At 38.5% G+C, this 20,308-nt stretch overlaps 1 protein-coding gene across 3 annotated transcripts in view; it reads right to left on the reverse strand.

Moving 5' to 3' along the window:
* Nucleotides 1–210: 210 nt before the first annotated feature.
* The window catches only part of SEH1L (SEH1 like nucleoporin), a 644,021-nt gene continuing 623,923 nt past the window's right edge, over nucleotides 211–20,308 (reverse strand). Inside the window, exon 9 of one of the 3 annotated variants that reach the window (XM_044067186.1) lies at nucleotides 211–689. In XM_044067186.1, the coding sequence (XP_043923121.1) occupies nucleotides 491–689 (199 nt within the window). In that variant the 3' untranslated portion in view covers nucleotides 211–490. Of the gene's footprint in view, nucleotides 690–1,201; nucleotides 2,119–20,308 lie in introns of those variants that run through there. The other 2 variants (XM_044067188.1, XM_044067187.1) reach the window with 2 other exon arrangements.

The following is a 20,308-nucleotide window of genomic DNA, read 5'->3' on the forward strand; positions in this document are numbered from 1 at the left end:
TGATACACCTATACCTTTCTATCATAATAAAGAAAGTTGCCAGATATGAATGATGCACAACTGTTTTACCTCATTTTGCCATTACTGGCTTGTGTATAAATTGAAGTTTTTGCCACTGCTGATTTCTGTATAAAATGAAACTTTGAATAATCACCAGGATGTAATAAAACAAAAAAATGACTAAATATAAACAGCAAAACACAGGCACAATTTCTTCAAATGTAACTTTATTATACAACTTGTACAAATAAAAATTCTTGCATATTTTGGCATCATTTAATGTATGGTTACTGGCAGTAAAGTTCTTCAGTACTGCAGAAAATACTTCAAAGCATGTCATATTAAACGTTCTACATGAAGAAGACTTTGATATGACTTCTAAATCATGTCACCTGCATTCTGTCAGTATTCTATACAAAGGCAAGAGAAAAGGCTTAAGCAGAAATGAAAGCATTTACAAGCATACGAAACTGTCAGGTCAGTTTATTTCTCAGACCCCTTCATTCTCAGGTAACGGGTTAAGAGGTCTAGAGGAATATCGTCTGCGAGGGTGAGGAAACTGGAGGTTTGTACTGTCAGCATCACAAGATTGCTCTATCAGAGGAGGAGGAGGAGGAGGAGGAAGGAGCTGGGCATAACTGGACCATCGCGATCCAGCTCGAGGGGGATCCAGAGGGGGAAAGAAATACCTGAAACAATGAAGACAGAAACAAAAACAAAACAGAGGAAAAAGAAAAAAAAAGAGAAAAGCTGTAAATACTAGGAAAACTGAAAGGGAGAAAAATATACTCTAGAAAAAAAAACCTTTAGATTTCCCATGCCAAAATGAACAGAATAAAATAGCAGAAACTGCAGAAATTTTAAGTAGAAATGATGTGGAGAAAGTTTAAAATGTATTTTTAAACCAACCTTTATGTACATAAATATAAGCATTAGACCTCTGCATTCTGGTATCTTAAAACAGAAACAATGAATTTAATTTAAAGTAATAATGCTTCTATATTGACATCCTGGGGAATCTTAATATGACCAATTTACCAAAGCCCAGATGTTTTTTTTTTTTTAAGAACATCCCAAAGCTGATTTTTTAAAGCTTCCCAGTTACTAGAAGAAGAAAAAAAAAAAGTTCATTATCAATTCAAATAGGTGACAGACCAGTAATACTAATTTCAAGAAGCTATACTGTCAGTGATTATTTTTGTAACAAGAAAAGCCTGGTATTACTAACTTCAAGAAGCTATACTGTCAGTGATTATTTCTGTAACAAGAAAAGCCTGGTACTATTAATGTCAGATAGACTCTGTAAGTAATAATCATTTCAATGGTAATTTAAAACACTCCACCAAAAAAAAAAAAACACAGGGCTTCAGATGCTAAACTGCAGAACATGTACTCAAACTGATACAAAACCAGGGCAAGGCAGTAAACATTAAAAGCTCACTTTTCAGTACAAAAACTGGTGGGGATTGAAGGCATGAAGATGTAATTCATGTTAAAGAATAATTATAAAGCAAGAGCAAACTGTGAAACACACTGTGCCCTCCAAAGTGTTATTACTAATCAATCAATTTGCAAAATGCAACTACAGACAAAAAGGAAAGAGGACACCCTCTCAAGAAGGGACAGGCTACCCAAAGTAGTCATTTCCACCACTGACCACTCCCTGATCAGTCTACTGACCACCAGTAACTTGTGCCTGCACCTCAAGTTTATATCACCCAGACAAAAAAAAAAAAAAAAAGATACAAGGTTGTTACACCTTTTAGTTACACAGTACAAGTTCTGCATTTTGGAGTATAATTTAAGTAAAAGATTCCGCTCTTCAAAGGTCATCTTCCCTTCAATACCAGATGCCATTAAACTGCTGACTATTACAAAAAAGTATACACATATTGCAATGCATATTATGAATATCATATAAATATATTTGCATATTTATATAGATCTTTCAAAGAATTATAATTAGTGACAATAAGCAGGATGCTGGTGTCTTGGGAGAGGCTCAACGACGCTGGGGAAGGGGAAAACAGTTCACTTTCCATTCCTGTGTGCATGCAACAAGCAGCAAAACAGCAAAGTTACTCCAGTTAGCTTGGTATCAGCTGTGCTCTCCTTCTGCTAAAAAGGACATAATACAAATGGAGAAGGCAAAATGTATCAAATACAAATGCAAAACAGCTGTTCATCAGCACTACATAACGTGATGGTAATACTTTAGGGAGACCAGTTGCAGAATAAATGACTTTAAACATACAGAAAATACATCTATAAAAACAGAATATGAATGACTGGCAGCTGCAACAATAAAAGCACGTTTCAATATGATTTTTTTGCAATAAACAAAGCACATATATTTCTTATGTGTACATCTGTAATAAAACACACAGATTTCTTATGCATACATATATAATAAAACAAAACATTATGACATATATAAACTGGTATTAAACTTGCTTAGTGAAATGTACTGCTATGAAATAAACTTAATCCACAAACACAAGTACTTACATTAAGCTAATCAACTTGGCAAAACTATGTGCTCTGAAAATAAATTTAAGCTTTTTTTAGTCTAGTAGTAGAGCACATATTTACCCAGTGGATAAGCCAGGAATATAAAATGACTGGCAACAAGTGTAAAGAAAGCCAAATACACAACCTTGCTTCATTCAGTGGAAGCTTACATAACACAGTATCCAAGCATCTGCTTTGTGGCTACACACCTTGGGCAGAGGGGAGCTCTATGGCCAGCCAACCACACCTGCAACAGCATTATGTGCAACATAAGCCTTCTGCAAATTACCATGTATAGCAGGTACCTTGCTCCATGGCTTTCAAACAAACTAATGTCACTTAAGTTAAGACCACTTAATGTTGCATCAGCTGTCTACAGTCATCACTAAGTAAAACTGTGTTTCACCTTGGAAGGTCAATTGAAACAGGAGCTCAGAAGACAATGGCAAAGTCTGGGGGTTGGGGTATAATGATTGCTCTAAAGTAAGGGGAAAACTATGGGACTCAACATCATATAATTGCAGAAGTCATTTTCAAGGCAGTTTATCATTTTTACATGGGGTTGGGGGTTTCACATCAACATTAATCAACTGCGACTTCCAAGATGGCTGCACACTAAGTAGCTTAATTTCTGTTCTCCCAGTGTGAAAACAGAAGCTCAGAAAAGACAGCCAGTGAATTTGTCTTTTTTGTTATATTTTAGTTAACTGGCTAGTAGGTGCACTGCCTGGATGCCAGCAAAAAAGACATTTAGAGAACCTGAAAGAAAATCAGTCACAAACAGTGAGGCGAAAACACTGGCTGGGAAGAATCCTGCACAAAAATATATTAAAAAAAAAAACAGTTCAAACTCTGGCTTTGGTGCAAAACACGACTTCCAGTAATCTAGATGGGAAAAAATAGTCAAATGTGCTCAGAGATGATTAAAATAAACAAGACCCCAAAGGAGTATATCAACTCAAAAAACAAAATGCCGGAAAAAAATAGAAGAAGCTTAAACAGATATTCAGATGAATTGGTAAAACTGCAAAAAATCAGAGGCTGAAACGAAGAAAGGGCTAGCTGAGTATGAGACTGCTCAAGAAGAGATGCTTCAAAAAATGATGGAATTAGACCAAGCAAGTAGGGAAAGCCTGAGATTTTCTGCTGTACCAGTGAAACTGAAAGTAAAAGACTGTATTAATTTTATGAAAGCACAGATAAGCAACCGGACTAGTATTCCACAGCAGGAGTTGCTAATTGAAAAGGCACATTGTGTGTATGCTCCAAACATGGCCTCGAGAAAGTAGCCCAGACCTTTAATAGTAAAGAGGCAATCCTACCATCATAAAGATTTTTTTCTGACAAAACTGTGGCAGAAGGGCAAAGTACTAAAACTGGGAGACAGTAGAGTGTTTGTGGAAAATGATTACTCACTGTACACCAGGCAGATTGAGTACATTTATTCCAGCAATCAGGGAATGTTGAGAAGCAGGTGTGAGACTCAAGCTGCTGTATCCAGTTATTTTCAGAATACTTTTTTCCTGGAAAGTCAAATCATTCTTTGATGCAGAACATATTACGGAGGATATACAAAAAGTTGGTTCAACAAAAAGTGAACTTTCAAACAGAAAAGGATTCTGCTTCTAAGTCTTCTGATAATAAAGCCCACATAGAGACTATGCCAGTGAAAACTTTTCAAATGTTTCAAATGAAAATGTTTGAGAGACAGAATAAAGCACAAGAGTTGACTAGAAGACCCAGGAGTATATGGGAAATGAACCAGCAACTGGATTTGGGAGATGGAAATTCAACAGGAAGAAAACCAGCAACGTGGAAATTGATGAATAAATGTGGGATTATGAAGAATTAATTGCATTAAAAATACATTTGTGAAGTATGACGGAACAAGAAAACCTGGAAATATTGGACTTTTTGAGTTTGTTACACATGCAGAGGTCTACAAAGCATGTGCCCTACTTCATGTCAATAATGTTTGGAAAAACATTTAGGAGAGGGGAAGGGGAAGGAACGGAGTTATCTGTAAGTAAAGCAAAGTTTTGTTCTTAACAGTATTTTTATTGTACATGACATATACTGCATGCTGTAAAGTAAAGCTTTTTCAGTTATTTTTGTGTGTAATATGAATACTGGGGGGATATGCTGGTATAATAGTTCAAATGTTTACATCATAGGCACAAGATACAGGGTTTGATTCTTGCCCTTAAGAAGAAAATTTGTTAGGCATAAAATGGCCTACAAAGACAGCTAGCATATATATGAACTAAGTAAACAAATGCATCTATGTTTTCCTCCTCCTTTTTTCTTCTTGCTCAGTTTTAAGAAATGTAGGCACTGCAATGTAAAAAGAGCAGAAAGCCTGTGCAAAAGAACATGATTATTCAGGGACTAGATCTTGCAGTAACTGTAACTTTTGCCCTTACATATGTAATTTGACCATTTTTGTTCTCCCCACCACATCTCACTTTACAGCTTTGATATCACAGCTGATTGTAATACTGAACATGTAGTGTATCTTGCCCTCTGCTCCTCCTGCCCTACCTTTTATGTTGGAAAAACCGACAGAAGACTCAGAGACAGGGTGAGGGAGCACTTGTATCAAATATGTATTAAATTGAATATTAATGCTATTTCAAAACATATTATAGACACTGATGATTCACATTTGTTTAAGTTCATGGTTATACATGTCAATTTACCCAGTTTGGGAGGTGGAGATGTTAGAAATTTCACTGAAAGAAATGAAACGAACTGGAACATTAGATTCCAGGCACATATACAGCCAGGTTTAAATGAGAAGATTCCCATTAAATCAGTTCTCAAAAATAGGTTTATTTTTAAGTAATTCATATATATTTTTTATATCTGTTATATATTTTTATTTTTTATTTTGACTTTTAATGATAGGTTTTATCATTGCGCTATTACTTGAATACAGATTCTATGTATTTATATATATTTATACATACATGTGCTTTTTACAACATTAACTTGGTATAATTATATGTATATTCAGTTTTTAGTCAATATGTACTAATGAAAACATTTTTGTCTGTGAAGTTCACAATTTCATTAGTTAATTGTTGAATCAGTTTAATAGTTAATTATGATGTCATTAATTGAAAGAGTTTTACATATATATATATATATATATATGTATATATATAAGCGGTTTGCTAACTTAATCTGTATTTATGAGGTCTGAAGAAGCCACTTTGGTGAAAGCGCTTACCTGATTTTTGTTATCAAATAAAAGGTTTTTAAAAGCTTGTTATAAGTCTCCAGCAGTCGCCTACTTGTATGGATATTATATACTGCCTGTGCTTGGTCTGAAGAGACTTTTGTATGCTGATTACCGTCAACTGCCAGTGGTTGTTCCTGAGCTTATTTTATCTTTTGATATTATTTTTCTTCTCAGTGGCCAAGGACATTTATTTCCTCGTGGTGCCAGTTGTTATTTTCGTTATATTGATACATTTTTCTTTGTGTCACCACCGGGAGACCATAGCAGACCAAATTGATAATATAGTTGAACTGCCATATAATCCAGATAAAACGCAAAAGGAGAAGACGTTCCGCACTTGCTTTTTGAATTGTGTTATAGGTGACGTCAACCCGTTACTATCCTTTGATGGAGCCAGTATAGGAAGTGAAGAGAAACGAGGTAACATCGACTTTAATGCCTTAAATGAAGCATTCACAGTACTTGAGACCAACATTCTGAAGTTGAAACGTCTTCAAATGCAATGCTTTCATTTTGAGGCATGTATAAAGAGGAGGATAATACCAAGAGGACTTAGAGTATTAAAGATGTCCACTACAGGTGATGCTTATCCGGAACTGCTATACCGTTGGCAACAACTCAATATGGAGGTGAGCATTAATTACATGTCTCTCCTTAATGAGTTTTTTGCCCCTGAAGAAACAAAATTGATAGACCTGATTCAAAAACAACAAACTGACTTGTATGTATGTTTTTCAGATACTCTTGTTGAACCACTTATGGAACGTCTTTTGGACAGCGTTTCTCTGTTTGAGAGACGCCTTTTAGAATAGAAGAAGCATAAGCTTCAAAGGGACATTTATGACTTTTCTCACGGCCAGGTCTTTACTTGGCCGAGAAATAATGCTAATAACAGACCAAGTATTAGTAGTCACAGCAATGGTCTATCGCATGCATCTGTACTGAATTCTATAGGCACTAATTCTACTAAACAGTGTAAACGTTTTAGGCAATGTTACTGCAGTGAATGGTAATGGAGATGTTAATAATAGTAGCAGTGTTTCAAGTAATGACAGCCATGAGAATGTGAGATTGAATGTAACCGTAGAGAATGAGAATACAGTTACAGCAACAAATGTTGATGTTAATAACTCTAATCATGTTATTTTACATTGTGATGGAAATAGAGTAGATAATGTTGAACACGCTATTGAGCCTAACCAGAATCATACTGTGCCCTCTACTTCCATCAATGTTACTGAACCTGTTGTTCATAGGAAAATCATTGCCTATAGCAGTGATGCCTTATACCCCCACCCCTTTCCCAATCACAAATATGCATATGAGGGGAAGAAGTCGCTCAATGAGCAGGGGAAGGCAAAAAAGAAAAGCTCCAGTGGGAGAGTTGAAGGGACCCACCTTGAAGAAAATGTGGGAAAAGATAACAACAACCTAGTGTGGAATCTTTCACACAGACCCTTGGACAAGTATGAGCTAGAAGTCCTGAATAAGGGGCTCTCCTTCATACCGACTACAACCAGTAACATTTCAGATACTATATTAGATATTAAATTATTTGCTCGGAATATTCAACTAAAATTGCTGTTTGATAACGAAGCTAGTAATACTCATTCATCACAATTACGTAAACCTAGTACTTTTGTTCCCATTTTACATCCTTTAGTAGATGCATTCTGTAAGATAGTAGAAGATGATATTTACACCATCTACAAGGACACACATATAAATGTAAAGAGACATAATTTATCTTTTCAGCAGAAAAAAGCTTTAGATAATCTTAAGAGTGATAGAAATATTTCAATAAGACCAACTGATAAAGGCGGCCCAGTAGTGGTCTTAGACATGAAAGATTATAATCATTACATGAGACAAATGTTGAGTGACACCACATTTTATCTGCCTATTAGGGAATAAGAAGTTCATGAACATATTTCCAAGGTACATAGTACCCTGGATGATTTGCATAGAAGCGGGACTATTACAACAGAAATGTTTGATTATTTATGGGTTGAGTTCCCATTAACTCCCACTATCCAAGGGTTACCGAAAATACATAAAGACCCTATACATCCACCGATGAGACCGATAGTGGCCGGTAGAGGTTGGGTCACTAAACCCTTGTCAGTATATGTAGAGAAGATGTTAAGACCCGTGGTCAGCTCGAATTCAATCATCCTTAGAGATACTAAACAATTTTTGCTTGATCTCTACAAAGATACAGCTAATATACCAGATAATCTCCCCTACCTTTTAGTTACCATGGATGTCAAATCTCTTTTTACCATCATTCCTAATCAGCAAGGCATAGCGAGTATTCATCATTACTTAACCAATTATACTGATTTCCTTGATACTAAAATAGATCTCATTTGTTTGCTGTTAGAGAATAATATTTTTCTCTTTGATAATGAATTATTCCTCCAGAGGGACGGCGTAGCTATGGGCACTTCTTGTGCCAATAGCTACGCCAACCTAGTCATGGCCATGTGGGAAAGGGAAAGACTATTTTCCCTACCTAGCTATAGGAATTCTGTTATATTCTACAGGCGATTTGTAGATGATTTGTTTTTTTCTGTGGACAGGCAGTGAGATTGAGTTAAACTGGTTCTTTGAGGAAGTTAATTCTCTTACAGATTTCTTGAAATTTACTATAACAGCATCACCTATTAGCATTCCCTTCCTAGATGTTTTCATTGAACGGCTTAGTAATGGTAAATTAAATACAGGCGTTTACAGGAAGTCATGCTACAAGAATACATTGTTACATAGAGAAAGCATGCACCCTACATACACTTTTAATAACATTGTTAAAGGCCAAGCAATTAGAGCCTCTAGATTGAAGCCACTACAGAATAATTTTGAAAGAGAATTAGCTGGCCTTAATGATTGGTTGCTCGCAAGGAAGTATAAAGCCGATGAAATCTTTACTGGCTTTCAGAGTATAGAGAATATTAGGCCTGATAGAGCGTGTCCATATTTTTCAGAGGAAGGGAATGTTAGATATTCTACCGTCAGCTACTCCGACAACATTAGTTTACCAACACAGAAATTCTCATTATTTTACACATATGATTTTGATCGGATTAAAGACATTGTATCTAAGCACTGGAATGTATTAAATGTTGACCCTCACCATCAAAGATATTGTAGGTGAGCAACCACAGTTTTTGTTTAAAAATAAGAAAAATTTGTATAGACTCTTATGTCACTCTAATATTAAGCCCCCATATGGACATAAAACTTATTCAGGGACTAGATCTTGCAATAACTGTAATTTTTGCCCTTACATATGTGATTCGAATATTTTTTTTCACCTCACCACATCTCAACTTTACAGCTTTGATATCACAGCTGATTGTAATACTGAACATGTAGTGTATCTTGCCCTCTGCTCCTCCTGCCCTGCCTTTTATGTCGGAAAAACCGATAGAAGACTCAGAGACAGGGTGAGGGAGCACTTGTATCAAATACATATTAAACTGAATATTAATGCTCTTTCAAAACATATTATAGACACTGATGATTTACATTTGTTTAAGTTCATGGTTATACATGTCAATTTACCCAGTTTGAGAGGTGGAGACGTTAGAAATTTCACTAAAAGAAATTAAACAAACTGGATCATTAGATTCCAAGCACATATACATCCAGGTTTAAATGAAAATATTCCCATTAAACCAGTTCTCAAAAATAGGAGGTTTATTTTTAAGTAATTCATATATATTTGTTATCTTTTATATACTTTTATTTTCACTTTTAATGATAGATTTTATCATTGTGCTATTACTTGAATACAGATTCTATGTATTTATATATATATTTATACATATATGTGCTTTTTAAAATATTAACTTGGTATAATTATATGTATATTCATTTTTCAGTCAATATGTACTAATGAAAACATTTTTGTCTGTGAAGTTCACAATTTCATTAGTTAATTGTTGAATCAGTTTAATAGTTAATTATGATGTCATTAATTGAAAGAGTTTTACATATATATATATATATATATATATATATATATATATATATATATAAGCCGTTTGCTAACTTAATCTGTATTTTTGAGGTCTGAAGAAGCCACTTTGGTGAAAGCGCTTACCTAATTTTTGTTATCAAATAAAAGGTTTTTAAAAGCTTGTTATAAGTCTCAGCAGTTGCCTACTTGTGTGGATATTATATACTGCCTCTATTTGGTCTGACGAGACTTTTGTATGCTGACTACAGTCAACTGCCAGTGGTTGTTCCTGAGCTTATTTTATCTTTTGATATGATTTAAGTAAAACTGTTATTTTTTTTTTATTTCTGCATAGGGGAATGACTTTTTAAGGGGAAGCAAATAAATAAAAGAACACTGACTATAATGAAAAATTTCCCTCTAAAACATAAATGTTTACAGTGCAGTAAGCATAGTGGAAGGCAACTGTGTATCTGCTTCTCATGTCTCTATGAAGACAATCTGATAAGGAGGCAATAAGAACAGAATATTTCATTTAATGGCTAGGCGACACTGTTTTCTGAAAGCATCCAAATTGCTTTCATGTGGGAGAGTAATAAAGGTAACACAAAAACAGACAGCACTTAGTGGAAGTAGAAGCACGGGTTGTATCATGCATCTTAGCATGGATAACCTTCATTATAGATTAATTCAAGCTTGTGAGTGTGGCTGTCAATGAGGTATAATAGTTCCCATTAAGGGAGTTAAACTTCATTATTTGAAGAAGCTGTACATAGCTTTGTGTGCTAGTATTAAGTTAATAGGTTTTGGGGTGTTATGTCTGTGTTGTTTTTGTTTAAGGGTTTTCATTAAAACAAAACATTTTAGAAGATGTAACACAGGCTCAAATTAATATGTTAAGAAACAACTGTTTAAAAGTTCAACCTGCCAGACATTAGTGTATGTATGTAACACAAAAGCTGAAGCTAGACATTAAAAAGTTGCTATATAAAACAGGTGGGAATAATATTTTCTTAGCATAATGACACTTCCTGTATTATCTTTAACTGTGAATGATCTCAGAGATGTATAAACAAAAAAGAGTAGCGAACTACATTTAAAAAAGCAGACTGCAAATAGCTATGCTACAGGAGACACATTTCAAAAGAACTAAGCATGTGAATTTAATATAAAAAGGATTTCAAGGATGGTTATTCAGTGGAATATCTGGGACAAAGTAAAATGGGAGTACTTATATTAACTGCAAGAGGAGGTCCAACAGTGATAGAAGAGGGAAACAAAGATTATGGTAGACATGTAGTACTAACGGGATAGTGGCAATGGAGGAGGAGTACACTGGCATGTATCTATAGTCCAACTAAAACTGCTATAATGGAGCTTAAAAAATTCTGGGAGAAATAATCAGTTTTCAACAGGGAATGCCAAAGCAAAAAGTGGCTTAGAACCAACAAAACAAGGAACAGGAAAAAAGTGTTCTATAAAACAGCACATTAAGGATTCAACTGTACTGTAAATGAGTGCTTTCATTCTTTTATTTTACACCAACAACTTCTTTAGATTTGAGTACTGAATCACGTTTCTGCATTTAAAACCAGTACCAAACAAATCACGTTTTCAAAACAACCAATCCCCAGACACCTTCAATTAGTCAATATTCATAGAAATTTATAGAAACAACACAATTAAAAAACTAAAACCATAAGAATTTAAATGAATATACAAAACTATATACATCAAGAGTTGTTTCTTTAACGTTTTATAAACTATGTGCTAGCGAAAACATTTTATATTCACAGTCTCGTTCAGACCAGGAAATTTATCAGTGTTAAGCCTGATCTGCCATACAGATTCTCTGCACCCTAATAGTACTTTGTAGCTGCCACAGAAGTCATTCATTTCAACAGGGTCCAGCACATACAGCAATATATATATATATATATATATATATATATATATATATATATATATATATATATATATAGTTATGTATATACATTTAAATTATTATGGTTTTAGTTTTTAGTTGCGTTGTTTCTTTAAATTTCTTTGAATATTGACTAAGTGAAGGTGGCTGGGGATTGGTTGTTTTGAACATGTGATTTGTTTGGCACCGTTTTTAAATGTGGAAACTTGATTCAGTAGTCAAATCTGAAGTTCTTGGTGTAAAATCACCATCAGTCACTGAATAATTTATATAATATTGCTTAGATTATATGATATATAACAATATATGTGATGTATAATGCTTGTAAACTTAATACGATTTGATTGCTTTTATATAAATGTAAGTTTGCCTATGTCTCAAGTGATAATTCAATAAAGATTTTTTTTCAAGAATTGCTATCAGATTACAGGTAAAGAGAAAGAAATAAACAGGGGGATCCTAAGTGAAAGGCCAACACTGGTAGAGTTTTTAGTAGAATCTAGAAAAGAAGCTGCTGTTAAAAAGGGATAATTAGTAGGGCAAATAAAATAATGCATGATAACTGCAGGAATCAATCAGAGGAGGTTAGAAAGGACTAGGAAGACAGAGAGATTGCATAAGCAATTCACAGAGAAAGAATGGGAATATATGTGTAGCTCCCAAATATGCAAAAAACTAGAAGATTTAGTATCTTTGCTTGGAAGTGTTTGCATAGGCATTTTTATACCACTAGTAAACTTCAAAGAAATTTTCCTTAGGTAGACTGCACATGTTGGAGGTGTGATGGGGAAGAAAGAGTTAATTGGAATAATAAGTTTTGGGAGTGCAATGAGTTGACTAACTTTAAAAATTCCCTGCTGACTACTCTAAAAATAATGGGTGATCAAATTGGTGTAACTAAGGACATTTTTTTCAACAATGATACAGAATTGGAATTGCCTAGACACAGGCCTTGCTGAATTTAATTGCAGTGGCTGCCAGAAAAGCAATTACTAGAACAGAGAAATCAAAGTCTAAATCAACTGTACTAGAAATACTGAAAATAGTAACAGAGATAAAAACAACTGTAAGTGGGATGTTTAGAAAAGGGTAGGAGCAAATTGCATAGAAAAAATGGGAATTGTGGAAACAATACATGCACAATAAAGTTTAGGAAGAATGAGGTTTTAGGGAAGGCAGGAAATAAATGAGCTTTGTAATGTTTGATGACAATGGCTAGATACATTATAAGTGATATATAACATCTGCAGCTGAAAACATATCAATATGGTTTGTTTTCTTTTATATAAATGTATGATTGCTTATGTCATAAAAAGAGTTATGTACTTAGCATAACTTGGCATCTGTGTTATCCTATGTCATTTATTCTTCACAGAATGGTCTTTGATCTGACATAAAATCTGAGCCAGCAACTTAGCATAGACAGATCCAAGGCTCAAGCTCCTCCCTCTCCCATCATCCCCTGCTGCCCTCTAACACTCAGATCGAGTTTGCTAACAAAGCTTAGCATCAAAAATAAAAAGGAGAAAGTCCTAACCACAACTTACCAACTTCCTCAGAAACTCCATCAGGGAAGGAGAGTGGCAGGAGGAAAATGTGAGGAAAAATGAAATAAGATAGCACAGATGCCAAGTTATGGTAAGTACATAACTCTCTTTTTGATGTTATCCATGTCATTATTCCTCACAGATGGGTCAGAGTCCCCAGCTACCAAACATCCTAGGAGGCCTCAAGGAAGGACATGCAGGAGCACTGTGGAACCAAAGGAAGCCCTGCTCCTGGAAACCAAATCCAGCTTGTAATGAGATATAAAGGTGTGAGCATTAGACCCAGCGGCAGCAGCACACACATCATCAATAGAGAGTTTGGTCATGAACACTGAGGAAGTAGCCACAGACCTAGTAGAATGAGCCCTGATTCCTCCTGGAACCTCAAGATGCCTATTGTTTCAGACTGTAGAAATGCAGCTAGAGATCCATTTAGAAATAGTCACCTTTGAAATTGGGATGCCACATCTGTTCAGGGAAAAAGCCACAAAGAGCTGATCTGATTTGCAAAACCCTTTGGCCCTATATAGATAAAAACATAATTGCCTGTGTATGTCCAAAGTATGTAGAATGTACACTCCTTTATTGGAATAATTAGGAAAGAACACTGGCAATTGGATACATTGGTTTAGATTAAATTCAGAGGCAACCTTGGGCAAAAAAGAGGGATTTGTCCTAAGAGATGCTCTGTCCTTGTGAAAGATCATATAGAGGAGCAATGGAAAGAGTTTGCAATTTGGAAACTCTCCTAGCCAAAGTTATGACAAACAGGAAGGCTGTTTTCCATGACAAGAATTTGAAATCACACAAAATGGCAGGTTCAAAAGGACTCTTAGTCAATGATTGCAGCACTAAGGTTAAGTCCCAAGGAGGCAAGGGATCCTTAATGAGTGATCTTAGAAGGAAAACTTCCTTCATGAATGCTTTGCAAAGTCTGAAAGAGAACGTAGGCTCACTGTTTTCATGAAAATTAGAAATCGCTGCTAAATGGACCTTAATAGTAGAGAAACTTGCCACTGCCTGGAAAAGTGCGGACAAGAACAAAAGGATATCTGAAACAGAGACAGAAAATTGTTCCAGGTTCCTACTCTTAGCCCAGATAGAAAACCTTTTCCATTTACTACTATAAACCTCTAGTGGAGGGTTTATGGGAGGGTAGGATGATATGCCTGATGATGGACATCAACCTGGAGTGTTTCAAGATCACTAAAATTGGAGAAACCATGCGGTTAGATGAAGGGTCAGATGATTTGGAAGAGGAAGCCCCACAGGATGGGAGATTAGATCCTGAAGAGGATCCAGTACCCAGGGAGGATACTTTAGATGAGATCTGATGAAGGGGAACCTCTGTTGATAAGGCCAGAAAGGGGCAATGAGGATCAGGTATTTTCTCAGGCATTGCACTTTCTGCAAAACCTTGGGAATAAGAGGAACAGCAGAATAAGCATAAAGGAGACCTGGAGGGCAATAGTGGACTAGGGCCCTCTGTGACTCCCACGGTGAGGGGATCAGGGAGAAGTGCATGCTGCATTTGTGGTTAGTTGGGGAGGCAAATAGGTCACAGCACGGCTGACTCCAGCAGTCATAAATCTGTTTTGCCATGGTGGGATTGAGGGACCATTAGTGAGTACTCAAGATGGATCTGCTCAGTTTGTCGGCCAACACATTGAAGTTTCCCAAGTATATGCACTGCAAAAAGAAAGCACCCGGAGGTTATTGTCCATTCTCACACTCGCATGGCCTCTCTGCATAATGGATAAGATCGTGTTCCCTCATTTGTTGACATACCAGACCACTGCCATGTTGTCTGTCTGAATTGCAATCGTCCCCAGGGGGAGGCAGTCTTGAAAAGCTTGCAACATTAGAACTGCCCTCATCTCTAGGACGTTTATGTGCAATTTGGTCTCTAAAGGGGACCACGTGCCTTGGACAGTTCTCCCCTGGAAATGCCCCCCTTTACCCCAATAGATAAGTGTCCATGGTCACCGTGGCCTTGGGCGGAGGGACAGAAAAGGGCCTGCCTAGTATGAGATTCCGAGATTGAAGCCAACAAAGAAGGTGCCATCTGCACACAGGCATCAGTTTTATGGACATGGGTTGAGACAGAGCAGACCACTGGACTTGCCAGGGTCCAATGTAAAACCCACAAGTGATACCTTGCTAGGAGAAGAAGCCATGGATGCTAGGGTCTGAAGAATCAAGTGAACTGGGGTATGCGAAAGATCTAAGATTTGCATGACCTGTTCCCAGATTAGCTGAACTCTGCGTACAGGCAATGTTGCAATTTCTGAAAAGGAGTTGAGCTGGACTCCTATGAACTCCAACTTTTGCATGAGGACCAGATTCAATTTCGAAAGATTGACAGTAAGAAAAGGAGAACAACTTAATGGATGGCTTGTGACAGTTGTTGACTCGAGGGTGCCATGAGAAGCCAATTGTCGAGGTATGGAAATACCAGACATCCATGCAGACCCCCGAGATCTAGTAGGGGGCTGTGATGAGTCCAAAGGGTAGGGCTCTGAACTGGTAATGATTAGCCCCTAACCAGAAGCAAAGATGTCTCCTGGAGTGCCTGTCTATCTTAATGTGATAGTAAGTGACCTGGAGATCTATGGAGCACATCCAGTCGTCTTTGCCTAAGAGACGCAGAATGGACTTAACAGTGACCATCCGGAATGTGGACTGTTTGGATGGATGGATTCAACTCGCTGGGGTCCAAAATAGGACTCAGGCCCCCGGTCTTTTCTGGCACTAAAAAGAAGTGAGACTATGTTCCGAATATTCTTTGCCCTGCTGGGACCTCCTGGATGGCTCTTTTTTGAAAAAGTTGTTGAACTTCCTTAAAGGCCAATTTCCTCTGATGGGGGTGGAACATCAGGGAAGTATCTTCGTATAGGAGGGGGTTCTGAAAAGGGAATGAAATAACCCCAGGAAACATTGTTTAACACCCACTAATTGGAGGTAATGTTTGACCAGGATGGTGGGTGAAGGGAAATACGACCGACTGCCTCCAAGGTAGAGCAGTCGGGCAAATGCCTCAGAACTGCTGAAAGGGCTGCTCAGAGAAAGGTTGCCTGGAGCCATGATTTTGCGGTCCCCCCCTGCCTCTAGGGAGATGTCTGCCACTGAATCCTCTCCCCCCTGCATTTGGAAGGGGAATCATCAGGAGCATCCTGGAAGAAAGACTGTGACTTCCGAAACCACATCTTCCTAGTTCCTCACTGGGTCCGGGAGAAAGACCTCTGAGGAGTAGAAAGCTTGATCCTGACCGCTGACAAAGTCTTCCCTTCCTGCTCACTACAGGTTAAAGTGTCTTTCACGGCAGGTCCAAAGAGGGTAGACCCATCAAAGGGGGTGTTGGTAAAAGATGCTTTGAAGGGTTCTGCAAACCTGCATAGTCGTAACCAAGCATGCCACCTTATAGCTATGCCGGTACCTGTCGCTCGAGAGGTAGCTTCCGCAACATTGGAAATTAACCTCATCAAGGAATTAGCAAGGGATTTCAGAGTAGGAAGCTTGGGAGACACCTTCTTGAGGTCCTCCACCCGCAATAACTCTGTAAGGGAAGTGGTGAGTTCTTTGACCAAGTCCCTTTGGAGGCAGGTAAAATGTGTCAAGTAATTAACTGCCCTGAGTCCAAAGGTAGCTGAGGCACAGACACACTTCCAATGCTGGTCCATCACCCGGGACTCCTTGTTTGGGGGGGGTGGAGTGTGGAGCTCTGCTCTGCCACCTCCTTCTTGGTAGCAGCGACAACCATGACGATATTGGCCAGAACTCCTTTGCTCCAGAAGGGATGGTCCACAGGGGGAGGCTAAGGAATTTATCGGCTCCCATGGGAACTGGCTCCACAGTGTCAGGCTACTTCTAGGCCCTGCTGGTGATAAGATCGACCAACTCATTTGCAGGGGGGGACACTTAAAAATAAATAGGCCCATCCTGAATGCCTTCAGAAACATGGACTCCTCCGAAAATGGGGGCTGAGGAGACCATCCACTCTTCTGCTTCAAGATCTCAAGGATGTCCCCAAAGCAGACATTGTCCACGGAGAACTGGGGGACCCATCTCCTTCATCAAGGTCCATGTCCTCAGTGAAGGACTCAGAGAGTGAATCCAAGTGCCTTCCTCTTGCACTTTTTCTTATGAGGTACCTCCTCCGTTGGGGGCACCAAGAAGGACTCGGAAGATGAGGGGACCCTGTGCAGGGAAGAAACCCCTTGAAGGGTAGAATGAAAGGGCTGACCCTGGACAGGATGTGAGGTCTCGCCACCCAAGGCAGAGAGGGGCAGGGATGGATCCGGAGGGGCAGGAAATGTAGCTCCAGTCCTGGAGAAGGTCCTCGCTACCATCTGGAAAGCCAATGGGCTGGAAGCAGACTTGTCCTGACCCTGGAGGGCAAAGTCTCTTGGAGAGGAGGGACGAGTCGTGATACAGCACCACAGCCCCCGGATGATACCAGTCTGGAGCTATCAAGGGCCAAAGCCCCCAGGGGAAGAGATTTGTTTGAAAAACCCAGACCACACACCCTCCCTGTAGAGCCAGCGCCAACCACTCCTGCACGGGGCTCACTCTGCTCCGAGGGTGGGGAAATAAGGCAGACCAGGGACCCTGACAGGGTTGAGGAAAAAAGGAATACTAGACCCCGTCGGGATCTGACTGCTGGTATCCAGGTCCTGAGATTCCAAAGCCCCTTGGGTTGGAAGAGGAAAACGGAAAGTTGGAACTGGAGAGGCTCCCCTAGCCGGATGTGCTGAAGACACCAGAAGCCCCAGCTCTATCTGGGCTTTGAGAAAGCTCCTCATCATCCTGTCCATATCGAAGGCAACAGACTCCTGGACAATCTGGAGGAAGTGGAGGAGTGGATAGACTTGGCTGGATACCCTGAGGATCTATGTCGGGGAACCGGAGTTTAGCTCCAGGGCCTACGAGCCGACTGGAACAACTGCTTAGAAGAACTAGGCAAGGCTACATCTTCAATAACTATGGGTGGATCTGAAAAGCTTGTCGGATCCAAAAGCCTAGCAGAAGGAGCAATCAAATCCGATGAAATGATTGGATCAGACGCTGGCCTAGACTTGACTGGATCCGAAGGCCTCTGATCTGAGGAGGCCTTGGAACCGACAGAAGAATGCAAAGATCTTGGATCTGAGATAGCCCGGGTTGGAGATGGATACAGGGATCTAGGATCCAACAGTGTCTGCTTTTTAGAAGCCTCTGGTGGCATGGAAGGGATCTTCCTCTTGGGGTCAGAAGAGGAAGCCTTAGAGGGGGAAACAAAAGGACCCCATGCACCATACCTTTTAACAGCAGCTTGTTGCAGCACTCCACCAAAGCCCTGGGACTGAATGCAGCACAAACACTGAATTCAACTTCCAGGTGAGGAACTCCTAAACAATACAGGCACTCCTTATGTGAGTCAGAATTAGGCATCTTCCGACCACACGAGGAGTATTTTTTAAAACCACAGGGCTTTTCAGACATAATTTAAAATGCAACAAAGCTCTAACACCAACAGGGGCACTAACAACAAAAAGGGCGCCAAAAATGGATAATGAGGGAAACTACACCACTCAAAAACTAGCAAATCTAAGGGAGGGGAGGCAAGCTAATAGCAGTAGATACACTACAGAGACTAAACCTATCTAGACAACCTAAGCTAATATACCAAAGATAAATTAAAGTACTTAGCTGGATCATGTCCGTAGCAAGTGCACGGCAAATGAAATCTGAGGGTTAGAGGGCAGCAGCGGATGATGGGAGAGGGAAGAGCTTGAGCCTTGGATCTGTCTGTGCTAAGTTGCTGGCTCGGACCCAATGTCGGATCCAAGACCCTTCTGTGAGGAATAATGACATGGATAACATCAGATATGATGATTTAATAAAGATGTTTATTGTTAAAAATCAATCAGTTATAACCAAGTCACTTACTTTGTTTATACCACTGAGTCCCTACACCTAACACAAAAATGGACTGCATTTCTCTACAAACTCCTGGAACATTCCAAGTAAACTTGGGATGAGTCGATGGTTCAGACAGGCTGGACACTTGCACCAAATGCATGAAATATCAAACAGATGTGGGCTCTTATCACCATCCCAGGCACTAGAGACAACCAAGCAGTTAGTTAAAGTCCAACATTGCTAGCAAAATGTAGTATTTTATGCATGGGATGAAAGAAAGCTAGTGGCACTTGTTCAAAACAGAAGAAAGAGTCCAAAGTGCCAAATAAATACCATCCCAGATCATTCCTTAAAAAGGACCTGATGGGGTTACTTAGATAATAAAAGCTTTTAAATAAATAGACAGGACAGTAGCCCTTGTTCTTTTACGACAATGTGCCAATAACAAAAAAGTAGCTTACAATATTCTAGATTCCTGGGCACCCAAAGCAGGCCTGATGGTGCAGTGGAAGAGTGCAGGTTTGCAGCACTGGTAATTCAGGTTTAACAACACTGTTGTTTACAAATGATTAACTAGGTAACTGATGCCTTGCTAAACAACAAAATATTGTTACAGCACTATGACGGATTTGATCCTACTTCAATTAATTTTAGTTAAGCATATTTACCTTTCTTAAAGAACAACAAAGTCTATTACATTTTTTCAGACAAAGGCAGTTAATTTATACCAGTGCAGCAAAGAAAAAAAATCCAGTTTTGTATCCTTATAAAATATGGGATTTTACAAGCTGATATGACTGTGCCAAGCAAACATTCACTTTTTTTTTTTTTTTTTAACAAGTTCTTCCAAATGAAGCACTGATGAGGTCAAAAAATGAGATAAATGGGACCAAAATTGTTAAGAACATTTCACATGATGAAGTATGAAAGAAAAATATCACGTAATACACACCACCAGCCAAGCCCAGCTTGGAAGTGAAAAAAATCAATTATTCTCTAGTATTTCTGCATATGCCTTCATAGGGAATAAAATCCAAACAGTGGTTATGCTCTGGAAATGCATGCTGATAACAGTCATAAGAGTGACTAATTGTATTTAATCCACAGTGTCAACCTATGCATAGGACTACTTAATGGATGAGGAAGGATGCCAGACAATGTAACCGTTACTAGTAAACAACATGAAATGTAAAGCTTTTTAGAAGAGATACTATGGAAGA

The sequence above is a fragment of the Protopterus annectens genome, chromosome 3.part1 (genome assembly GCF_019279795.1).
Source record: "Protopterus annectens isolate FY-2018-M chromosome 3.part1, PAN1.0, whole genome shotgun sequence".
In the NCBI taxonomy this organism is placed as follows: domain Eukaryota; kingdom Metazoa; phylum Chordata; order Ceratodontiformes; family Protopteridae; genus Protopterus; species Protopterus annectens.